Below are 25,753 nucleotides of genomic sequence, written 5' to 3'. Positions count from 1 at the left end.
GGCCATCACCAAACGAGCTTAGGCCATTTTCAGGAAAGGAGACGGAACGGAGTGAGCTGCAGTTGTAGGGCGGAGCCAGGAGCACCTTCCTACCTCTTCTAGCCAGGCGTGCCCATCCCTTCCAAGATGCTCTTTACTTGGTGTCCCTACTGCCAGCCCTGGGCAGATCATTCATTCACCCTCTTCTCTGCTGGGGGAAGCTAAGCTCCAGACAGTCTCCTGCTTCCCTGGTGCGTTCTGGTACTTTCTGTTTCCCAAGGCCATGCTACTCCCTCCCCCAACCCTAGACCTGCTCCTTATCTGCAAAAAAAAAAAACAACAAAAAAAAAAAAACAAAAAAAAAAACGTTAAATGGCTCCCAGGGACCACGCATTACACAGACCTCCCCCACCCAGGGTAGGAAAGAGCTGCCCTCCCCTAGAGCCAGCCCCTCCCCCCACCCAGGGTCATAGACTGTGACAAAGTCTTATTGCCTGTCTCCAGGAATTCATTTTCTGTCTCTCCCTCTGTTCCACCTCTCTGGGGCTCCCCGCCCCTCCCTAGCCCCTCAGCATCGTGCCCCTCGTGTTTGCCAGGCAGCTGGCTGCCTTCATTATTTTTACGCCAACACAGTTTAAAAATCTCCGCTGCCTCCTTGCTGTCTGCCGAGAGGCGGCTGCCACATTACTCTGACACGCTGATGTCATTAGTGTCCAAGCGCACGCTCTTCAGCTAATGAGGCGGCAGAAAGAAAATTAAGGGGAAAAATCACACAGGCACATTGCTTTATATGTAGATGGAGAAATAAAAGAAGGGTAGGAAAACAGGGGAAAGCTTCCTGATGGCTCCTGTCCCTCCTCCCCTGGAGACACTGCTGCGCAGCAGGCAGCCAGGGAAACCGGGCCTGTGCTGCGTCTTGACCACGGTTCTGCAAATCTCCTGCTCAGATCTGGTGAAATTGCAGTGAGTGGCTGAGGTCACTTTGCCTAATTCTTGCAATTAGGCACAAAACAAGAAATCAGGCGGCTATGGTTCCGGCAGCGTCAGCGTCCAGGAGCGAGGCAAGACCAGGGATCTGCGGCTGTTTCTGGAGTCTTCCTTTGCCTTCCCAGATCTCTGCCCTCTTCATCTGAATTTTCACAGCATCTAGTGGTTCCCCTCTGCTCTGTCCTCCAGTTTCTTCTTCACACTCAAGCAGATTCAGTTCAACACACAGGTTTTTGTTAATGTCACCTCCTCCACTTAAAGTGATGAACTGGATTTCTAGTGTCCTTAGGCAAAGGGCCCAGGCCCTGCACAAGACACCCACTCAGCTATTTTAGCAGGGGTAGGGGTGGGAGTGTGGGTGCAGGTGTGGGTGTGGCAGCTTGATGTTTCCTCGCTGCCACCTTGGTTATTTTCCCCAGAGGCACGCATTCCATTTTTGCTTTGTGCCAGGGCATCTGCCTATCCTGTGCCTGCTGTCTGTAATCCTGTCCCCTGGGCTTGCTCATTGCCTGCTTGGGGTTTGGATACCTCAGTGTGATGGCTAATTTTGATTGTCAACTTGATAGGGTCTAGAATCACCTAGGACACAAATCTCAGGATGTGTCTGTGAAGGAGTTTCTAGGTTGGGTTAAGTAAGACGGGAAGACCCACCCTAATGAGGACAGCTCCCCCGTGGGTCTGGGCCGACTCTGATAGTACGCTGTAAGCATCAGTACCCAGCTCCGTCTGATTCCTGACTGTGGGTGCAATGTGACCAGCTGCACCGCACTTCTGATGCTGTGGAGTCCCCACCATGACACTCTGTACTCACAAATCGTGGGCCAATAAACCTTCCTTTCTCTCTCTCTCTCTCTCTCTCTCTCTCTCTCTTGTTTATTTATTTATTTTGGTTTTCAAGACATGGTTTCTCTGTGTAACAGTACTGGTTATCCTGGAACTCACTCTGTAGACCAGGCTAGCCTCAAACTCACAGAGATCCTCCTGCATCTGCCTCCGGAGTGCCGGGATTAAAGGCGTGCACCACCACTGCCTGGCTAGACCTCCCGTTCTTAAGTTCCTTCAGTCAGATATTCAATTATAACAATGAAAATAAAATACAGCCAGCCAGCCAAGGTCAAGACCCAATTTGACACTTGCAAAGTGGCTCTGTGACAGGTCTCAGTGAGTCTGACTGTCTCACCCCCACATCAGGTTGCTCACAAGGGCAAACGTCTGTGTGTTCCTGGCCCCAATGGAGCTTCAGCCAGCACTAAGCATATTTTAAAATTTATTATTATTTTTAATTATGCAAATGTGCGCGTGCAAGAGTTCGTGCATATCTGTGTGCGTGTGCACACGCAAGTGTCTGAGGAGTTTGGAGACACCCCCAGACCTGGAGTCACAAGAGGCTGTGATCTGCCTGATGCGGATGCTGGCAACTGAACCCAGGTCCTCTGCAAGAGCAGTATGCATGCCTTTCACCTCCAAGCCGTCTCTACAGCCCCTCAGCATGGTTGTTAAATGAAAACACGGGTGGGCACACAGGGGTGCAGTGGGCAGACAGCACAGCCAATGAAGCAGCTAGGGGAATCTCATGCCAGCCTGGTCCTTACACTTCTGGGTCTCACTGGTCGACCTGCGACTCCATCACTCATGACCCTTGTATGTGGCTGGCTCCCTCCTCGGGTAGCACATCTTGACTCCACTGAAACAGGGCTGGCTCAGAGAAAGAGCACAGCAGGAAGGGACCGGATGCAAAGGGCTCTGGAGAGGGCCAGTGACATCAGGGGACAAATACAGCTGACCACTCGGTTCCACCACCACTTCAAGTGGCTCCAAGTGAACACAAAGAAAAAGGAAGAGAGGGAAGGGGTTTTCAAGAAAGAATGTCAGCTCTGAAGGTCAGAGCATGCCCTTCCTAGAGGTGGCTTGAACTCAAGGTGCTCCTAGTCTCTTGATGGCCCCAGCATTCTCTTTTGGTATGAACCAGAAATGTGCTCTCGGAAGATGCGGACAAAGAAAAGCAGGCTTCATCTCAGAGTCATGAATTTGAGGAGACATTCAGGAGAAATTCAGGAAAGCCTCTCTCCCAGATCACAGCTGGGTCCACATTCCTGGGCCTCCCTGCTCTACTGCAAGTCCCTTGCCCCGGAGTTGGCCCTCCTCTGTCTTTACAACGTCTAGGACCGAACCCTGGCTGCCAGCGTCTACCTACGCCTGCTCTGGGCCTGCCCCTCTGTCTCCGGTGTGAACTAGAGGGCAGGAAGGCCTGGCATTGTGGGCACAGTGGCTCCAGAGCCTGGCACCCCCTGGCTTTCCCAGCAGCACGGTGAGCAAGGCTCAGAGGGCTGTTCCTTGTCTGCTTGATGCCATGACGGTGCCTTTGTCTGGGCACTGGGAACTGTGATTTATGTCACAAGCTCTCTGGGAAACCTTTTGCCTCAGTAATTCTGAGCTCCACGGGTGTCTCTTTACATCTAGTTGCTCATGGAAGGGGGGGCTGCCTGCTCTGTAGCATCCCAGGTAGCTTGGCGGCTGCCTGCCATGGTGCCTGTGTCTCGCACCTTTGCAACCAGTTTGCATAAGCTTGCTGTGCACCCCTGTGCTATGCACCCCCTGGGCCTCCTGAAGCCAGTTATGTGAGTAGATGCCTTCTCAGGCAAAACAGACAGGGGTCTGGGTGGGGAAGTATGTTGCCGCTCCAACTCCGTGGTTTTGTCTGCTTATCCCTGGGCAAGGCTGGCCCATCACAGGCAGATCTAGCTTGGATTCAGTGGGCTAAGTGCATCTCATCTGCAGGTTGTTCAGGAAAGTGGGGTCACTTCTAGAAATAGGACAGCACCTCACGTCCAGAGGCTGGATGCAGACCCGTGTCCTGGAGTCAGCTGCTGGCGTCCCTCGCGCGCATGCAGCAAACCTTGACTGAAGGTCTGTATGTACCTGCGCTTGCCAAATGCAGGGCAGGCAATGTTGTTTACTATAAAGATTTCTCAAGGACTGTTCAGTCCCTTATATACTGGTGTGATGTTGACCAGAGAATCCCTGTGACTGCCAGGGTCAAGTGCTTCCCATGATCCTGCTGTAGCATAATGCCCAACACATGCAAGCTCACCGCCAATCATTGGGTATGATGAGACGGACATACGACCACAACCCATCTGGCTGGCCTGGCATCTGGGCATGTCCCAGAACAGAGGTCCTGAAGACCTGGAAGGGAGCACAATACCATGCACCACCGCTGCAGGTCAAGGTGAGGTGTTTGCTTCCCCTAGAAGCCCTATCCCCAGGGATCAGGATGGGGGAGGTGCTGCAGCTCAAACCCCAACACCTGAAATGACTTGTCAAGGCACGTAGGTGGTGGAGGTCAGAGGATGGCTTGCAAAAGTCAGTTCTCTCTTACAATGTGGGTTCTGGGCACTGAACTCAATCCATCAGGGTTGGCATCAAGCACCTTTCTCCACTGCTCCATTTCACCTCCACGCCTTTAGTGGAAACCACTGTCAGTCACTGTCAGCCTATCTGTGAGATCCACTCTGTTTTTCTATTCTTTGTATGGTTCCCTATGACGATGACCGAGCGTCTGGGCTTAATGTAGACAGGATGTCTTGTGTCCAGGACCCAAGTGGTTGAACAGGTCCTGCCGGAAATGGGGAGTGTTCAGGGTGTAAGCTACGGGTGTAAAGATGTTCCAGAATACAAGAATGCTGGCATTTCCTTTTTAGAGCCTGCCACATTGAAATCTGGGTACTGGCAGAGCATCCCGGGGGAGTGACTTGGGTGACAGCGACAGGAAAGAGTCTATAGGTGAGGGGACAATGGGTGAGGCACACAGTAGAGTTCCCACCTTCTCCTGGCCCTAGAGATGCATCTTTCATGCTGAATGTGCCCACAGGCGAAGTCATGTGAGAGAAACGTGTGAATCTCACTGTCTCAGAACACTGAAAACTGTTCCTTTGGATCATCTTTGGGTAACAGCTTCCCGGAGGCTGGTTCATAACGCACCAGGCACACGTACACGTTCACAGGTGCATAGGTAGCTGTATATGATTGGTGTATCTTGGGAGATGGGGGCGATTTTTAAGATGAAATGAACCCAAATTTTATGACCAATTCGGCTTCCTTTAGTGAAGGCTTTTGGGAAAGACAATCTCTTCTAGTTAATACTTTGGGGATGTTATTCGTGTGTGTGTCCCTGTGTTTGTGTGTACGCATGTGTGAACACCACGTGCATGTGGAAGTCAGAGGACTTCCTCATCTTTCACTTTGTTTGAGGCAGGTCCCTTTGGTTTGCCGCTTTGGTGTATACATCAGGCTAGCTGGCCCTCAAGATTTATTTATTTATGTGTGTAGGTCCGGGTGTGTGTACGTGCGCATGTGGAAGCTGGAGGTCAGCCTTGGGTATCATTTCTCAGGAACTGTCCATTTGTTTTTTGAGATAGGTTCTTTCTTTCTTTTTTCCTTCCTTCCTTCCTTCCTTCCTTCCTTCCTTCCTTCCTTCCTTCCTTCCTTCCTTTCTTTCTCCTTCTTTCTTTTTTCTTACAGGAACCAGGGTGTGGATGTGCTGGTTGTCAACTTGACTCCATGTAGAATCAACTACAACACAAGATTCTGGGTGATCCTATGAGGAATTTTCTTTTTCTTTTTAAAAATGTATTTGTTTTTATTTTATGTGCATTGGTATTTTGCAGTTACAGACAGTTGTGAGCTGCCATGTGGGTGCTGGGGATTGAACCCCGGTCTTCTGGGAGACCAGCTCTTAACCACTGAGCCATATCTCCAGCCCCGTGAGGAATTTTCTTAATCAGATAATTTGGAGAAGCAAGATTCACCCTAAATCTGGACCACACCAGAACACATACAAGGACACTGAAGAAGAGACTCTTGGTTTTTGTACGCTTGCCCTCACTCCTGCTGACGAGCTCATCTCCCCTGTTATTGAGGCTGGCATGAAATCCAACTTCTGCAAGATTCCAGCGTAGACTTGAAGACTCACAGCTCTCCAGGACTCCTCCAGGACTCCAACACCGGATCGTAACTGCTGAGACGTACAGTCACGTGGCCTGAACAGCTACCAGGTTTGTAGTGTGGAGCTGCGGGCTGGCTTCCCGCCGCCCGGATCCCGCACGGCTAGCTTATACCCCGAAATAACAACACACAAATTGTATTCTTTTAAACACTGCCTGGCCCATTATTTCTAGCCTCTTATTGTCTAATTCTCACATCTTGCTTTAACCCATTTCTAATAATCTGTGTAGCACAACGAAGTGGTGTCTTACGGGGAAAGATTCAAGACATCTGACCTGGTGGCTGGCTTCATGGCATCTCTCTCCCTAAGGAGAGGCATGGAGGTCTGCTCAGAGAGGCGAGGCGGGACAATTGTCTGAGCCATCTACCTCACTTCCTTTTTCCTGTTCTGTCTACTCCACCTATCTAAATTTTGCCCTATCAAAAAGCCAAGGCAGTTTGTTTATTAGCCAATGAGAATCCTCCATCACAGGTTCTCAGTCTTTTTGTCTGGAGACAGCAGTTACTGGACCACTCTAATAGATCCTCCACCCATTCACACCCACCCACCCACACATGGATACATACAGACACACACACACACACACACACACACACACACACACACACACACACACATATCCCTTTATCAGTTCTGTTCCTTTAGAACAGTGGTTCAACATGTGGGTTGTGACCTTTGGGGGGGGGTCGAACAACCCTTTCAGAGGGGTCACACATCAGATATCCTGCATATTACATATCTACACTATGATTCGCAACAGTTGCAAAACTCAGTTATAAAGTAACAAGGATAAAAAGTTATGGTTGGGGGTCACCACAACATGAGGAACTGTACTAAAGGGTCGCAGCGTGAGGAAGGCTGAGAAGCACTGCTTTTGTGAACCCTGACTTATACAGTGGGTCTGGATGATTAGGCTACATAGACCGGTGGGTCTGCCTCTGCCTCCTCAGGGCTGGGATGGAAGGCATGAACCACCAAAGCTGGGCTTTACATGGATGCTAGGAATCCAAACTTGGCTCTTCTTGCTTTGCTGCAATCGTTTTACTGACCGAGCCATCTCTGCAGGCCCTGGAGTCCGTTTAACTTGTTTTTTTGATGTGTGATTTCTTTATGGTATTTTCATATATATATATGTATATATATATACATATATATATTCACATATACATGATTGTATGTTGTTCACATTTGCCTGGGGATTTTATTGTGGTAGCATTGTTTGTCTTTTTCCCTCATGAGTCTTTTACATGAATAACGACCTGACAGATGGAGAAAGTGACAAGGTGAGCTGAACAAACTTTGCAAAGGCACAACCAGGGCAAAGGGTGGAGGTCTCAGCACAGGGTGACCCGAACAGGGCACATTAGGCGAATTTCACAGCAGGGGAGAGGAATTTGTAAAGGTGTAAAGTGCTCTCATTAATAGGGCGCTGTGCAGGTTGGGTGACTTCGCTGCAGATCAAACGCCAGCTGTGACAAGAGACTCATTTTCATCTTTCTGAAAATTACACCAAAAGACGAGCTGCTTGAAATACTCTGAGCTGGCGTTGTGATGGCATCACGGCAGTAAGTGCTAGGCGTCCCCAGGAGACTACTTGGAAAGGTGACATTCTAGAATATTTAGCAACAGTGCGGCCTCTTCATTTTTCTTTTTGCGAACCATGAAGAGACTTCTAAGTCCTCGCTCCTCAAAGTGGGGTCCCAAAACTCACAGCCTCCACCTCCCCCTGAGAGCTTGAGAGAAATGCAGACCCTCCCACGACACTTTGGGCACACAGCATGCAAGCCCTGGCAGGTCCAGTGTCTGCCTGGCCAAACTTCCCGGGGGGGGTCCTCTTACCTTGGGGAAGGCATCGGGCCACACCGAGGGGGATCCATAGTTGAGTAGAGCTTGCACCGTGCGGTGTTGCGCTGCCGGGGGCGTGCACGTGGCCGTTTGCAGCGCGCGCACCAGCGGCGACGCGCCACCGTAGTCGAGCGCGCCCGCGTCGGCGCCGTGCAGCAGCAGGAGCGTGCACAGACTGGGGCGCGCGCGGCCACAGGCCTTGTGCAGCGGGCTGCGCTCGTCCTCGTCGCGCGCGTCTGCCGCCGCGCCGCCACGCAGTAGGAGCGCGCACAGGCGCAGGCAGCGCGCCTGTTCGTCGGGGCTCCGCGCCGCCGCTCCGCACGCCGCGCTCAAGGCCGTCTCGCCGCGGCCGTTCCTCGCGTCCACGCGCGCGCCGCGGACCAGGTAGAGTTGCGCGTGCTCGTCCAAGCCGTGCTGGGCCGCCACGTGCAGCGGTGTGTCCCGGCCAGGGCCGCACTCCAGCTGTACTGTCGCACCGTGTTCCAGCAATGCCTTCGCGCACCTGCGGGCAGGCCAAACCGGTCACCAGCCCGTGACCAGCCGCGACCCTTCACCCACGGCGCAGGGGCACTATTGGCGAACTCCAGCCAAAGTCAAAACTTCCGAGCTCCAGGGCCAAGGCCACCCACAGCGAGGCGAATAGAACTGAGACAAGATTATGGCAAACCAGGGTCCCAGCCCCACTGTACACCAAATGAATAGGGCCATTTTGTAAGCACTCAGATTTAGGATGAGAATGGCAATTACTTGGTGCTATTTGGGAAAGTAATGTCTACATGAGAGTGTTCAGGGTCACTCGGAATTTATCTGGACTCGGTCAAAAAAAAAAAAAAAAAAACCAACCCTGGAGGTTAAGGTCTAGAGAGAATCAGGATGCACCATATTTTCCTGTGTCCCAAGACTGGGGCATCATCCTTACTGCAAGGGCACTGACTCAGCCAGGCACCAAAGCTTCTGCTTTGGAAGCATCAGGCAAAAGCGCACCCATGTCTACATACGGAGCTACATACCCTTCCTCCTTGACCAAAGTGTGCGCTTTGACTGTAATGCAAGTTTCCAGGCTCCTAGAGTTTCTGAGCCCCATGGAGGCTCTTTTCCTTCTTTCTTTTCCCTGAGGAGGACGGATTCTGCTGCCTCTAGGCTCACCAGCAGAATTCAAGACTTCCTTTGACCCCAGACACCTTCTCACAGGAGAGCATCTTCCTTAGCTGTTCTCCTGTTTCCTGGGAGCAGCCCGCTTCCCCTTCCTCCATCCCATCTTTCACTGGTGGCCGTTTGGACCATGTTAGATCTGGCAGCCTAGCCCTCGGGTGGGAAATGTAGTCTGCCAACCTAAGAGGGGGAAAGTGTCCACAGACCCTCCTTCAGTCCGCCCCCCCTCCCCGCAAGTTTGTCTCCTGGGGCTGAGTCCAGGGATAGTGCCATCTCTTTATACTCCTGCACACGGACTGGAGAGCATAACACACCCGAGTCTGCTGGCAGTATTCTCTGTCTCTCCGCCCTAGTGAACACGGAGGCCTTGGCTCCTTGACTTTCTCCTTCCTGTTTGGTTTCCCTTCCTTCGGCAGTGCTGTGGTAACCGCCCTGTCCTCAGTTCCCTCTCTGGAGGACAGTATGGGCATCCACATTTATAAATTGTCAATCGTTCCTCCCCATCTGGCTGCTGAACTCTGCTGGGGGAGGCAGGACCCTCCTTGGAGGCTGGCTCTGGTTGACCCATCTAGAGCACACAGCTCCCTTTCTGCAGTCCACCAGTCCTCCAGTCCTAGCCGGTCGCCCTCAGGAGCATGTCATTCCCCACTTCCCACCCACCTGGCCTTCTTCAGACTCTCCAGCATGTTACCACAGCTCGCTGGAATCTGTTGGCCCCTGCCCCTCTCCATTGACTCAGGAGTCTACTCCAGCTCCGCTGGGGGCGCTTTCAAGAACTCCCTCCCTTGCTGTCTCCAACAGTGGCTCCTGTTCCGGTGCCTGCTGGGATCAGTTTCCACATTTGCTCCTTCTGGTTCTTCCTGCCACCTTAGCATCTGCCCTCTGGCTGCCCCTTTGTCATTTCTCTGTCCTCCCTCCTTCCTCCAGCCTGACTGGTGACACCATCACTTGACCGCCCCCTTTCCCACCGTCCCCACTGTCACTGCCATTTGAGAGCCCCCCCCTTTTCTGGAATGTTTGGGAGTCTCCTAATTTGTCCGCTTCCAGCCTACTAAGCTCCTCACAACTCGGAAAGAATCTTCATGGTGTGACCAGCCAGCGGATCCACACCTGCTTATGGCCCCGCCCTTTTCCCTGGGACGCAGGTGCCCCCTTGAGCCTCACCAGCTTCCCTTGCCAAGACCCCTCCTGCTGGGTTTCGGTTCTCTGTCCAAAGACAGACCCTAGGATCACCCCGTGCTTGCATGCCCTCATGCCTGTGTGTGCACTTGTTCCAGGGACTCACTGACGTGGCCTCCAGCTTCCTGTATCTTCCCCTTCCTCTGGAAAGCCTCCCTCGCAACCCCAGGCTGAAGGGTTGTGTCTCTGTATCGTCCTTTCCTTTTTAAGTATGTGACCAAGCAGGACACTCCCAACAAACGCATTTCCAACGAGGGCTGGCGCCTTTGTCTCTTGTCTTAAAACTCTTGGCTCCTTGTGTGTAGAAAGTGTGTCTGACTATTGGGTGTAGTGCTGTGCCTAGCTCATTATCTGTATTCCCTGAAAGCCCGTTGAACAAATGCCTCTGGCTAACGACCGTCTTTCAGCTCTCTGTTGCATCGCTGCCGTTTCCCCGATTATTTACTTAACTGGGGCTCTGATCCAGATCATCCATCGAGGGTTTGGGGCTGACAGCCGCTGCCCATAAATGCATTTCTATTTCTTCCTAGGGACTCTCGGTAGCTTTAATTCTCCCTTTGTGTTTCTCTTGCCTCCGCATCAGCAGTATCATGAGAAGTGGTCTGTCTTGGGTGAAAGATCTTTACAAACAACTACAGTGGTGTTGGGAAGCATCCTTGGGGAAGAAGGTACCCAGCTAAGAAAGGATGCAAATTTTACAATCAGAGCGCTTTGCTTTGCTTCCTGCCTGGCTCTCTGGGAGGAATTTTGAACGGTGCAGCGGGAGGTTAGAAATCAAGGGCTCTGTCTCATTTTGTCACCGAGCCTCGAAAACATTACAAACATTTTCTCCTACTTTTTTTTTTTTAAAGAGCAGCGCAGCCTCCAAAGACAGAGGAAGAGTCCTCGGCCTGATGGGCTAATGGCGGGTTGCTGTTTGCTGCACAGGGACAGAATGGGAACACTGGCCCGTACCCGGTAGGGTTACAGATGCCCAGCTTTTCTGTTTGTAATGGAGAGCTTAATAGGCTAGCCCTTGGTGCTTTGTAATACTGGGCAGTGGCTGGAGATGCAGAATCACAGGCTGGAGAGAGAAGCCACAGGACAAATTGGCGGGGGCATGTCTCTCTCAGCATAGGTCAGGTGGTCATTAAAAATGAAGGCGTGCTAGCTTCAGTAATGACACACACAGTTCTGCCCCGTGGATGCATGGAACCATCAGGCTTCAAGACACACCGACAGGACCATCTTAAAAAGCTACCAGAAAAGGACATGTTTGAGGAAGCCTGGAATTGCACAGGGCGAAGTGAGGTGACCTCAGTGGGGGGGGGAGCTGTGGTGACGAGGGGCTTTGGTTTCTTCTCACTGACTTACATTTTCAAAACTTCTAAGGCAAGTTGGAGTAGAAGTAAGAACAATAAACGACGCTGTTAATTACAAAGCTGCCCTGGCACCCATCAGCCCCAGCAACAGCCGGATTATGAGAATGTCCCTCTTTCCAAGTTTTCAGAACACTCTAGGGGTTCCCACTGATGTCGCTGAGAGCAGCAGGGGTTTGGGACTCGAGAGCTGATGGTGAAGGCAAAGGAATAAGTGCCGGTTTGGGGGACTTTCTGCATCCCACCCCCCGACGAAACCGCTTCTTCAGCAACTTATCACCTCCACGCCACATCTGTGGTTTTGGTGGTTTCAGTGAAAAAAAAGCCTATGAGTCCCCCATAGGCTCATGCGTTTGAATATCTAGTTCCTGGTTGGTGGGGCTGTTTGGGGGAGATTGTAGAAGTTTGAGGTGAAGCCTTGGAGGAAGAACGTCACTGGAGGTGGGCCTGGAGGTTTCATAGATTCACCCCACTTTCAGTTTTCTCACCTGGCTTCCTCCACATGGCTGAGATGCCATCTCCTGCTCCTGTTCCTGCTGCCATGCCATGCCAGCGTCACCATTATGGACGCCCCTCCCCCTCTCTGGATCCATAAGCCAAAATAAACTCTCCCACGTGTAAGTCGCTTGGCTCAGGGTGTTTTATTAGAGAAACAGCAAATCGCTAATGTGGTGGTCCAGTGTAAGAGTCTCTCTCGGGCCTTCAGAGGCCTGCGGGTAGCGGGGGCTGAGCCCTGAAGGCCAGGCTGGGACTTGGTAAGGGAGTTTTCTGGTAGCCGACTAGACAGGCAGAGTCAACAGGCAGAGTCAGAAGGGCCTGGGGGTGATACAGTCACTGCTGGGAGCCAAGGGTAGAGCCGTCACCTGGGCTCTCAGAAGAACACGGACTCCATCTCACAGGGATTAGGACACTTCATAGTCTTGAAAGCATCTGATGCAAAGAAACTTAGCCAGACATTCACCCCTTTCCCCTTGCCCTACCTCAGTCTTCACCCCTGTCTTTGACAATGACTGCAGAGATAAGGGCAGCTGCTCCGAGATCTAGGGGAAAGTAAAAGACGAAGGCCCTTGACTGAAGGCAGGGGTGAACAGAGCAAGGGCAACAAGAGCTATTGCATCAGGGCCATTTTGTCTTGCCCCATAGCAGAAGCCTGAAGAGCCCGCTTCCTGCACATGGCTGCCGCCCCACTTAGCACTTCCTGCAGACCACGGCTGTTACTGGTCACCCTCTGGCAGAAGGTCCAAGCACCTCCGCTTGCCTTTCCCACTTCCCACTTTCCACCTCTTCTTTGCTCACCTGTGCCCTGCCTGCCTGCTCAGCCTCCAAGATTCCTGCGCGTTCCATCTAGACCGTCCTCATCCGTGCCTCACGGTCACCATGCTTCCTCAAAGCCCTTTGTGTGGTACCTAAGTTGGAAGGCCTTTTGGCATCTTCAGCATTTTGGTTTTTTCTTTTAATATTTTATTGATTTTATTGTTGTCAGTGTGTGTGTGTGTGTGTGTGTGTGTGTGTGTGTGCACGTATACATGTGCCAGGGTATGCATGTGGAGGCCAGAGGACACCTCTGTAGAGTCAGTGATCTCATTCCTCCTTTATGTGTGTTCTCAGAATGGAACTCACGTTATCAGACTTGAGTGACAAGTGCCTTTTCTACCTGTGAGTCATCTTGCTGGCCCATGTACTTGGTTTTTTTGTTTGTTTTAATTGTATTTATTCACTGCCATGACTCAGTATTGCATGCATGAGCCTTAGAAGACCAATGACTTCCAGAAAGTCATGTAGCCAGGAAGTGGCAGAGCGGAGTTCTAGATTGTTTCATTTGTCTTCTGAGTTCTCAGTCACACCATCCTCTCTGTCGCATCTTCCCATTGGGTACCAAATTGGTACTTCATGACCATGTTTATGCATGTACAATGGCGGTCCTGGGGATTATACTGGAACTAAGGATTCCCATCACCTAGCGTTTCTACTGTGTCTCTTCTATGCTTAGATCTGTCTGTATGCCCAGCTAAGGTTGCCTATACAGTGATGTTCTAACAGGTAGTCACCTGGAAGTGGCTGTCCTATCCAGCCTAGGTATGAGGCAGGTTACTCTATTAAGGTTTGTGTGTTATGATGTGCACATGGCTATGCAATTGCTTTGTGATGAACTATAAAATAGCCCAATTGATGAATTTATTAGACTACCTCCTTGCCAGAGGTGTGTATTTATAATTTATTTAGCATCTTTGATGAGCCAGAGAGAGTTCTCTGAGCACATTCCCTAACTCCACTAAGAATGTGTGTGTGTGTGTGTGTGTGTGTGTGTGTGTGTAGAAGCCAGAAGTCAGCAGCAGGTGTCTTCCTCTGCCACTTATGTTTGGAGACAGGGTCTCACTAAAGATGGAGCTCACTCATTGGCTGGGTTGGCTGACCAGTGAGCCATGGGAATCTATCCATCTCTGTTGCTCCCAGCACTGGGGTTACAGACAGAAGCCACTACATCTGGCTTTTATACGGGTTATGGGGACCCTAACTTGGTCCAGGTGCTTGTGGGGAAGACACTTTACCCACTGATTCACTTCCCCTGAACACTGAGCTTTGAAAAAATAATTGATGGAACCCATGCCTGATACTCCTCAGGTATACCACAAACCTGACAATTGGTAGTCTATGGACTTGGGAAAACCAAATATGACTTGTTCTACATAAAGAAGTAAAGCAACAATAAAATAACTCCTTACGACATTTTGCTATACCCATAGATCAGTGTCTTGCTCAGCCATCATCAGGGAAGCATTCCCCTGCAGCAGGTGGGAACAAATACAGAGACCCATAGCTGGATGATGTGCAGAGAGTGAGAGATCTTGGAACACCAAATCCTAATGGGACATCTCCATCAAACCTCTCCCTTCAGGGCTCAGGGAACTTTGTGGAAGGGAAGGGCGGAAGACTTGTAAGAGTGAGTGGGGTGGGGGGATACCAAGGAACAGTGCCTTCCAGACACAACAGGACGGACACACATATGAACCCTCAGACAGTGGCTGCAGGCAGAGTCTGCTCAGGACCAAGCCAGATGGGGTCCCAGCACTGAGAAGCAGATATGATCTCCCTTCCCTAGCCAAAAAGCTATCTCAAACTGAAAACTGCTTGCAAGGGAAAAATTAATTTTCTCTAGTGGAGACTCACTGGGTCTACAAACCACACTTAAGGACCGTCTCTATGCTCAGCAGTTGGTGGACAGCTCACAATGAACTCATTTAGGGAGGGTTTTTTTTTTTTTGTCTCATGATGTTTTGTTTTTGGGCATTTTGAAAACTTGCTGGTCTTTTGCTTACATATGATGGTTTCTAATTCTGTGTTTTTGTGGGTTTTCTCTGTGGGCATGTGGCTCTGGCTGTGTTTAAACTTGTGCCTTTTCTTTTTTCTGTTTGTTTCTATTGTTCTTTATTTGCCCTTTTTTTTCTAAAGAGAGAGACCTCCTCTGTCATGCAGAAGGCTACATGATAAGCATCGTGTCCAGGAGCATGGTGGGGCTCAGAAACTGGTCAAGTTGAATTGTGGTACTGCCTATGTCCCTTTTTGAAGTGAGCATGGTGAAAACCGGGCTGCAAACAGGGCCCTGGGGAAAGTACCAGAAGCCTCAAGGTTGGGTCTGGACAGAAAGCACTGTCTGGAAGCTGTGTGTGTTCAGCCTTTGGGAGAGGGACCCTGAGGAGAAGAGGAGAGGAAAATCCTGCTCTGTCTTCCAGTGAAGCTGCTAGAGAAAGGTTACCTCCCACTGACCGAATCCCCAGCCAGCTTGGCATGAAGGACAAAAAACCACACCTCTAGGCTAATGGAAGAGCAGTTCCACCTAATTTCTCTGGACCTTCTGCCAAGGGGGTCTTCTTTGGGGACTTATTATCTGCCCTTTTCATTCTCCTTCCTCCCCCTTTCTCTGGGAATGCATGAGGGTCCCAGCAGCCTTCAAGGTAGAGGAAGCAGGAAGTACCCGCTTGGCCATTTGCAGCATCAGGGTCTCCCTTGGGGCCATGGCTGCTGCTGTGTTTTCTGGTGTTGGATGGCTGCAGTGAATGGTGATATCTGTGGGCCAACTGTCCCTAGATTACAGCCCTCCATGCCTTGGCAAATGGAGGCACTACTGGGCAGGGAAAAAAATTGCAAAGATCGGCTCTGTTTTTTTCCCCCACACAAGGCCTACCAGGTAACTTCTGACCTTCTAGAAACTTCTCTAGCATCCCTTCTTCCAAAAGAGATGAACAGCAATTCTCTCCCCCAATTATTTTGCTCCTTCTTTGATGCCAATACTCTGGATGAAGAGGAGAACCAAAGGCATCAGAGCGAGAGGTGAGAAAAAAAGGCAGGGGTGGGGAGAAACTGATGGTGGGTGGAAGAGTTCTGAAGTAAAAGCCACACACAGGGGAACACATAGATCCTGCAACTGCACCGGAGTGGACGTTGAGTAAAGAATCCACTTGACTAACCACTGCCTCAAAGTTCTGCTCGTCATCCGCAGTTCCCAAGGACAGCCTCTGCCTGTCGCTCAGCCATTGCTGCCATAGGCAGCTGCCATTCCGGTTTCTCTCACCCTGTTTAATTTTGTCTGAGTGTCTGTTATGGTTTTGCGCCCGTCTTTGCCCCCATGCCATTTTGCTCACAAAGCAAACCATTCTGGTTTTTCTTATGGAGTTATATTCAGCTGTGCAGATGGACCTCATTTTAAATACAGTCTTCTTGTTAGTGTCCGCAGATGTTTGGGTGCCTTGACTTTCTGATCATTCTGTATTCAGAATGCCATGATTATCTTTGTATTCATCTTCCTGTAGACATGGGTCCTCATTTTCCTTACCTATAGCCCAAGAGACGGGTAACAGGTGGGCCCATATTTAATTTTATAAGAAAATGGCAGTTTCCCAAAGAGATTGGATCATTTCCACACACCCGAAAAGCAGTGTAGGCAAGTTCTAGTCACTCCACTTTCTTACCGACATTTGCCATTGCCAGGGTTTTGCTTGTTTTGATTTGTAATCAGCACGAAATGGAGACTGTTTTATTGCGGTTTTCATTTACCTGTCCTTGACAGCCAGTGCTGTTCAGTGTGTTTTATGAAGTGTCTCCCAAGGCTGTGGTCCAGAAGGAAGAGCTTGGATTTGGCCTGGTTTCTAGGTGAGAAGATGCTACCTGGGAGTGTACTGTTTGGTTTTGCCCAGTTGGTACAAAATAGACTAAAGGTGTCTGGGAAGGGAGAGCTCAGCTGAGAAAATCTGCCATCAGACTGGCCTGTGGGCAAGTCCGTGGGTGCTGGGAACATTATTTTCAGGTGAGTGACTTTTGTTTCTGTTGCATTTGTTTAACTCTGTGAAGCTGTTATTCTTTGCCTGACTAAAACACTTGATGGTCTAATTAAGAGCTGAACGGCCAATAGCGAGGCAGGAGCAAGAACAGGAAGGTCTGGCAGGCAGAGAGGATAAATAGAAGGAGAACGAGGAGCAAGAGAACAAGGAGAGGAGGACATCAGGGGCCAGCCACCCGGTCACACAGCCAGCCATGGAGTAAGAAGGAAAGTAAGACATACAGAATCAAGAAAGATAAAAGCCCAGAGGCAAAACGTAGTCAGGATAATTTAAGACAAGAAAAGCTGGCAAGAAACATGCCAATCTAAGGTCGGGCATTCATAATTAAGGGTAAGCCTCTGTGTATGATTTATTTGGGACCCCAAAAGAGTCCAAAGGATAAAACATCACACAACATATGGGGACATTTTCTTATTTAATGATTGATGTGGGAGGGCCCAGCCTACCTGGGTGCTGGGTAGTGTAAGAAGAGTGAGCAAGCGCTGAGAGAAAGCCAGTAAGCAGGGCTTCTCCGTGGTCTCTGCCTCAGTTCCTGCCTCTTGGTTCCTGCCTTGAGTTCCCACCCTGACTTCCTTCAACTTTGGACTGCGACCTTTAAGCCAAGGAAACTCACTCCTTTTCAAGTTGATTTTGGTCAGCATTTTATCACAGCCACTGAAAACAAAGGAATATAGGGAGGAGCGGAAAGCTGAGGACACCCGCCAGTGATGCCCTCAAGGGGGCGGAGCCTGTGGTGGAACATGATCGTATCGTAACCGTGGAGATGAGTGGAGCTACTTTGGGACACAGGCAGGACTGGAGAGGCTTTGTCACCACCCTGGCACAGCATCAGCCCACCCTGCGCTTCAGTTTCCTAATCTTCAGATGAGGCATGGTCATGTCTTTCGGGGCCAAGAAGCTTCTAGGAAATAAAACCCCTGAGAATACTCAGGAAGGACAGAGTTCTCTTAACAGCAAGCCACCAAGTGGGGCATCCTAAGCCTGCTTTTTTGAATATTCCCCAAGACGCCTTAAATTTATGTTACCAGAGACTTTCTTACTGTCTACTTGATGGGTGCTGGGGCGGGCTGCTGACTGGATTGCATAGCGGGGCCACAATCTGTGGACGAGGCTTCTGCGCGGCTAGACGGGGGCTGTTGGTGTTGGGAGTCTGAACCATCGTCCCGCAGCTTTGCTTCTTCGTTCTTTTACTTCAGAGAAAGAGTGCAGAGGCTTCTCCCTATGTGTAGGTCCCACAGCCACAGACTGAGGCAATTGTGGATTGCAAATATTTGAACAAAAATATTCTGTTCTGAGCATGCGCAGACCCCCCCCCATCACTAAACAACGCAGCATGCTGAGGGTTTACGCAGCATTTACATTGTGTTAGGCATTCTGAGGATCTGGAGGTGATTTAAAATACGCTGGAGGTTGTGTGTGACTTCTGTTAAAATTTGAAGACTGTTTCCTATAGCCTCACATTCTGGGTACCCATGGATATCCTGGCACCAACCCTGCATGGATACGGAGGAATGCCTGCCTGCCGTTTTCTCTCTGCTTAGATAGTCCCACCTGCCAGGCTCAAACTGGAGCAGAATTGCTTAATGATTCCCTTCAATGATGGCTGCCCCTCCTAATCAGCTGCATTCACAGGTCCGATTCTGACTTATGAATTATCTTTCGCTTAGCTGAACTGACACACCTGGAACAAAAAAGTGAGCCGGTGTGCTTCTTATTAATATATGTCGCGGAGAAAGCAAGTCATCTTGACTTTGCTGCGATAAAGACAGGTAGAGCCAAGACCAAGAATCAGGACTGTAGAAGTCGGCTGTGGTTTTAATCGCTAAGGGTAAAAAGAAAAGAGTGGCTAGGGTCAAGGGGGACTCTGTAACAAACAGGGCGAGGCTGGCATGCGGCCTGCAAGGCGGGGAACAGAGGAACTTTCCTGGGATTTTTCTTTTTTGGAAAAAAAAGTCTCTTCAAACAACCACTAGATTAAAGGTCTCATATCCCTTTTCGTGTGCTGAAATTCTGAATTCTGAAGCTTGCTGGTTGGAAGGAAGCACAGATAACTTTTTTTAAAAAAATCCCAAGAACTCAGAGACTCAAAGGTTTTCAAGTCCTGTGTCCATGGAGAATTGCTGACTGAAAGGGGAAGGGGGCAGAGCTGGGTCCCTTGGTATGGGGACCATTGTTAGAAGAGCCAGGGGATGAAATGGCTCTGTATGTGGGTCAGCGACCTTCTCGCTACTGTGAGGTAAAAAAAAATTAAGGATGACCTAAAATTGACTATGTATAAAAGATCCTGGAGAAAGTAGCTCTTTGTTGTCAAAGTGATAATGTTTATAGTTCCTGAAGCCAGACCTCCTTAGAATCTCGCCTTTAAGAGGACTTTTTGGAGCAGAAAAGTCTGGTGGCACTCTCGAGTCCTTTCTGACATCTATTGACTTTTTATCCTCCAAGGTAGCGGCCCACGTTATTGTAGTGATTGCAATGGAGTCCGCCGGTGTTTTCAGCTCGATCATTGACACCGGAGCGGGGAGGGTTCTAATCGGTCTGCCTGGAATTCTGGTCCAGTCATCATTTAACGTAAACTGCCTCCCCCACATCCCAAGCCAAGGATTTACATGATACAGGACTCCCAAAGTATGTAGTCAAAGGGAAAGTTCCCGCAGAGAGAGACAGAAGAGAAAATGACTCAAACGAAGCAAGAGGAAGGCAGAGGAAAGGAGATTGGAACTAGCATCATTCTGTACTGAGATGTGTTCAGAGCACAAATGAAACCATGCCCTCGACCTGCGTGGTGCTTAAAAGCTAGCTGGAAGCAGGAAGCTGGTTTCTGTCTGATGCGAAGGCTGAGCAATGCTACTGGCCGGTACCAGATCTCAGGGTCTTGGTCTAAATGCTAACTTTTGGCTTATCATAAGGACTGCTCTCAGGGATCGCAGTATTTTCTGCTCTGAGTAGGTCCTGCATTCTCAATTCTTAGTAAAATATTATAAAATAAATTATAAAAGAAACCACCTTTTAATTTAACCCTCATTTCAGATTCACAAGAGTGTTGTCGAGGTAGGGCAAAGAGCTCACAAATCCCCTTTAGCTAGCTCTCCCTCAGGTTAAGATCTTGGGTTATCATGGGGCGTATGTCACATTAGGGAGCTAACGTTGGCACGATTTGATGAACTAATGCTAATAAAAGTCTTGATTGGATTTGGCTCTCCCACTTCATATCCACCTTCTGCATTAGGATCCAATCTAGGGTACTCTGCTGCATTTGAGGTCTCTAACTTTAATTATGAATAAGACGTAAGTAAATAATACGTGTGTGTCCTTAGAGGTATGGGGTAGGGTAAATACTACATATGGAATATCATCAAACGGATTATATTTTCTCCTGGAACATGCTACACTTTGGAATTTTGTTCTTGACGAGGAACACTTCAGCAAATGAAAAGTCATAGATGACCTACAAATGTATAGAGTAAGGGAAGAAACAATAAAACCCCAAATTAAATGGAAATAGGGTTTTGATCTCTAGAAAAATGAATATAGCAATTATACAACTGATGGGAAGACCGTCTGTGGACGTGGGTGGAACCATTCAGTAAGTGTGGACTTAAAATGAGAGAGTGGGTGGATCCAAGAGAGGAACACAGAGGAATCAACCCTGCTTCCAGTGAGGTGAGTGGCTTTATCCACCAAGCTCCTGTTGCCATGAGGTTCTGTCTCACCTCAGACCCAGTGCAGTGGAGTCAGGTCACTATGGACCAGAAGCTTTCGACACCACAGCCCAAATGAATTCCCTAAGTTGTTTCTGTCAGATGTTTGTCATTGCGATGGAAGGTCTACTGAAACATTCGAAATCACAGTTGTCAACCCATTTCTAAACTTGATAAGTACGTATTATCAATCGCTTAAATTGAGAAATAGATAGAAATTCCTGAATCTGGACAGGGAGGATGGCAGATTTCTTACAGAAGGAATGCAGGTTATGAGACAGAGGATTGCTTTCTCCCCTGCCACCTCCGAGTTGCACAAAGGCGGAGGCTCGGGTATGTTCAAGATTGAGCCTCACCATAATCCACCGCCATGGCAGAGGAAGCCATTGCTGCTGGAGGTGTAATGGATGTCAGTACTGCTCTACGAGAGGTGCTGAAGACCGCCCTAATCCACGTGGCATACCCAAAGCTGCCAAAACCTTAGATGAGTGCCACGTCCATCTTTGTGTGCTTGCACCCAGCTGTGATGAGCCTACGTATGTCGAGTTGCTGGAGGCACATTGTGCTGGGCACCAAATCAACGTAATTAAGGTTGATGACAACAGGAAACTAGGGGGATGGGTAGGCCTCTGTGAAACTGATCAAGATGGGAAGCCACGGAGAGTGGTTGGTTGTAGTTGTATAGTGGTTATGGATTATGGCAAAGAATCTCAGGCCAAGGTTGTCAGCGAAGACTACTTCAATGCAAGAAATAAATAAATACAAAATTTGGCTCATTAAAAAAAAGGACAGTGGATCTGTGTCTAATGTGCAGGTAGAATGAGGGGGAGAAGCAGAAGAGGAAGATAAGGAAGAAGACAGAAGATGGGAAGGAGTGTGAAAGAAGAAAGTCCAAGTTGTTGGCCCAGAATTCCTTACCAGCATAGATGCCTTTCAAACACTCAAAATAAATAACTATGTTCAAACAGCAAACACTGAGAGTGCTCACCAGCAGCCAAGTCTCAGCGCAAGAACCGCTGAAGGAAGTCCTTAGAAGAGAAGCAAAATGAGAACTCATGAAGTCCTGGATATCCACAGAGCAATGAAAAAGACAGAGTACTTACGTAAATAAAAGTAAAATCTTGTTTTCTGTTATTTCAACATATTTAGTAGATAATTAACTGTTAAAAAGCAATAGCAATGCATTGTGGGACTTAAATATGTAAGAAAAGTGCAAGATTCCCATAGCACAGAGAACAAGAAGGGATAAATGGTCATCAGCCTTTAATCCTAGCATTCAGGAGGCAGAGGCAGGTGGATCTCTGAGTTTAAGGCTAGCCTGGTCTATATAGTGAGTTCCAGGACAGCGAGAACTACATAGAGAGACCCTGTCTCAAAAACAAAAAACTTCCTATACTGGGCATGCTGGCATATGGACATTACCTCATAAACTGGGCATGGTGGCATAGGCACATTATTTCAGCAGTTGGGAGGTGGTGGCAAAAGAATCAGAAGCTCAAAGTTATTCTTGGCTACATAAGGAATCTGAGGCCAGCCAGGATATGTGAGACTGTCTGCAAACACACAAACAAACAAACAAATCAACAAACAGCTAAAGTTTGAAAGGCTGGTTCAACAGTCAACACCTATTTCAATATTTCCTTTATTCTATCTCCTGACCATGGATGAGACTTTTGACTTGCTTCTAACAGATACTTCATGAAAAAAGATACAAGAATTTTTTTCTACAGTAGGTTAAGGAAATTGTGACTTCTCCCTTGCTAGAAGACTCTTTTCTTCTCAACTTGCATACTTGGATGAAGCAAGCTGCCACTCTAGAAAGGTCTACGTAGCAAAGGTCTTTGTGTGTCTCTAAGACTCACCTTGAAATTCAATGCTCAGTGGAAAAGTACGAAGAGAAATGGATGGACGGTAGGGAGTGATTAGGTCTTAAGGTCTCTGACATCACAGGTAGAAGTGGTGCTTAGAAAAGGCCTCGAGGGGAGTGAGTTCATTGCTTCCATCTGGTCTACCTCGTATGCCACATGACTATACAACAGCAAAGTTCAATTCTGGAAGCAGATGGAGCCCTCGTTAGAGCTGCATCTGCTAGTGCCTTGATCTTGGAGCTCTCGGCCTCAGAAATGGGGGAAATAAATAGGGGTGATTTGTCAACTACCTGAGCAGCAGGAATGGACTGAGGCGTGACGGAACTGAATTCATCAACAGCCAGTGAGGGATGGAGACCTCCCAACCCAATAGTTCTTAAGACACTGGATTCTTCCAGTAACCACTGCATGGGTTGTCCACAGGTTTTCTCTAGTTGGCCATTCAGATGAGACCATAGGCCTTCGTGGTCTCTACAGTGCAGTCTTTTGAGGGGTCTGGGAAAAAGAAAACCTGACAAAACAATGGCCAGACTCCTGACCCCCCGAAACTGTGAGGTAATACATGCATTTTCAAAGAGTTCATTAAATTTCATATGTACGTGTGAGTATCTGCATGCTTGTCTGTATTATTTTTTTATGCCAGGTGCCCGTGAAGGTGAGAAGAGGACATTGGGTCCTCTGAGGCTGAAATTACAGATAGTGATGAGCCACCGTGTGGGTTCTGGGGACCGAATGAGATTTCTCTGCAAGAGCAGTCAGCATTCTTAACTGCTGAGCCATCTCTCCAGTCTTTAAATGTGTCGTCTGTTTGTGCTAACTGTTACACAGCAGCAACAGAACCCATGAGATGTGAAATGCTAACACTAGTCCAAAGAGAACCGTGCTGAGGCCAAAGGAGCTAGTTTAAATGATTTCCTTTTATTTTTTTAATTTTTGAAATTAAAACTTACTTATATAAGTCTTTCTTCCCTTTCTTACTCCAGTCTCTCTCATGTATCCACTTCCACGCTTTCTCAAATGTAAATCATGATCTCTTTTTCTTTAATTCTTGTTTTACACATACACAAACACACACACACACACTCATGCTCACATACATGAGGGAGAGAGTTCTAAATATGTAAATATAACCTGCTCATTCTATATAAAATTACTATATATATATATATATATATATATATATATATATATATGACTTCAGGGCCAGCCACTTGGTATTGAATAAGCACTTGGGGAATCTTCCCTAGGGAGGGCTATTCTTCCTGCTTTCAGCATTTTAAAGTAGCTATTTTTTAATATCAGAAAAGGTAGACTACAAACTAAAAAGGATCACTAAAGATTAAGAATGGCATTTCATTGGGTCTAGAGAGATGGCTCAGTGGTTAAGAGCACTGACTCCTCTTTCAGAGGACCCAGGGTAAATTTCCAGCACACACGTGGTGGCTCACAACCATCTGAAACTCCAGTCCCAGGAGATCCAATGCCCCTTTCTAGCCTCTGTAGGCCTGGCACACACGCAGCACACAAGCATACATTCAGGCAAACAGTCATCCCATGTAGAGAGTTTAACTCCCTCTTCAGTAATCTGAACCAGGGAGAGGAAGGTGAATCAGATACACAGAAGCAGTAACAGGCCTGGGGAACTTGATGCTGCTATTGACTTTCCTAGAGTGTTGAATCCCCCCACTACCAAAAGCAGATTCATTTTTTAAAGGACATGGGGACATTTACCATGAGAAACATATTTTTGACTATAAAATGAGTCTCAATGAATTTATAAGGTTGTGCAAAGTAAATTTTCCAAACACCTTTGATTAAGTTGGGAGGCAGAGGCACGTGGATCTTGTGAGTTTAAGATTGGTCTGTTCTACCTGGAGAGGTTCTGGCCAGCCAGGGCTACACAGTGAGACCAGGTCTTAGTGAATTAATAGTAAAGATAGTATATAGGAGGACATGTAGAGCCCTGAAAGCCTATATTTGAAAATATTATTCAAACCAATAACGTTAGCATACATTTAAAGAAATTTTAAAAAGATAAGCAAATAAAACTCAATGCAAGAAAGAAAGGAAGGAAAGCAAAAAATAGAGGAGACAACCCTCCCCCCCCAAAAAATAGAGGTCAATGAAATCACAAACAACTTATGGAGCCAGGCAAATTCTAACATCATGATGAGAAAGAGTCAATGAAATCAGAAGCAAAACTGATGGGGTGGGTCACACCCCCATATCATGATTGACAGAGGAAATGTGACAGAATCCACAGCCGGTAAAAGAAAAACAAGGGTCAGCCTCATGCCAACAGATTAGACATCTTAGCCGAGAGTGAGACAGCTCTGTGAAAGCGTAGAAAGATGAACAATCTACCTCTGTTCAGGAAGGAACTCGAATTCACAGTTAGAAACCTCTTGCCAAGAAAACGCCACATCCAGATAGCTTTTGTGGGGAACGGCACAAACACCTGAGACAATTTAAAATCTAGAAAATGAAGAGGGAGAAGGGACTGCTTGCTTCTCATTTATTTACTGAGATTATGTCACTGATGTGTAAATCGGTCAAAGATGGTGTAAGACAACCATAAACTAGTATCTCTCATAAAAATAAGAGTAGGCATTAAAAGTATCACAACAAATTAAAACCAGTTATTATCTATCTACCTATCTTCCATCCATCCGTCTATCTATCTATCTATCTATCTATCTATCTATCTATCTATCTATCTATCTATCTATCCGTCTATCTATCTATCTATCTATCTATCTATCTATCTATCTATCTATCTATCTATCTATCTATCTATCCATCCATCCATCCATCTATCTATCTATCTATCTATCTATCTATCTATCTATCTATCCGTCTATCTATCTATCTATCTATCTATCTATCTATCTATCTATCTATCTATCTATCCGTCTATCCATCTATCTATCTATCTATCTATCTATCTATCTATCTATCTATCTATCTATCCGTCTATCCGTCTATCCGTCTATCTATCTATCTATCTATCTATCTATCTATCTATCTATCTATCATCTATCATCTATCTATCTGCATATAATAATCCATGAGTGTAGTTAATATTCTCAGGAAAGCAAGGTTGGTGTATCATCTAAAAATCAGTGTTAAGAGACCAATGCAAGGTCATATGATCATTTTCATACATAAAAAGAAATTTAAAAAAACTCAGTGTCCCTATATAAATAATACAGACTCTCAACAACCTAAGACTAGAAAAGAGTGCTTTGTCTTTTAGAAAGGCCATCTAGGGCTGGAGAGATGGCTCAGAGGTTAAGAGCACTGGCTGCTCTTCCAGAGGTCCTGAGTTCAATTCCCAGCAACCACA

At 47.9% G+C, this 25,753-nt stretch overlaps 1 protein-coding gene and 1 pseudogene across 1 annotated transcript in view; one reads left to right on the top strand and one right to left on the bottom strand.

Moving 5' to 3' along the window:
- The window catches only part of Asb18 (ankyrin repeat and SOCS box containing 18), a 64,927-nt gene that overhangs the window by 8,162 nt on the left and 31,012 nt on the right, over positions 1 to 25,753 (bottom strand). The window contains exon 4 of the mRNA XM_038340124.1: positions 7,811 to 8,318. Within this exon, the coding sequence (XP_038196052.1) occupies positions 7,811 to 8,318 (508 nt within the window). The remainder of the gene's footprint in view (positions 1 to 7,810; positions 8,319 to 25,753) is intronic.
- LOC119820659 lies at positions 20,910 to 21,319 on the top strand (annotated as a pseudogene).

This window comes from Arvicola amphibius, chromosome 8 (genome assembly GCF_903992535.2).
Source record: "Arvicola amphibius chromosome 8, mArvAmp1.2, whole genome shotgun sequence".
NCBI lineage: Eukaryota > Metazoa > Chordata > Mammalia > Rodentia > Cricetidae > Arvicola > Arvicola amphibius.
This window is presented reverse-complemented; position numbering and strand designations above follow the sequence as displayed.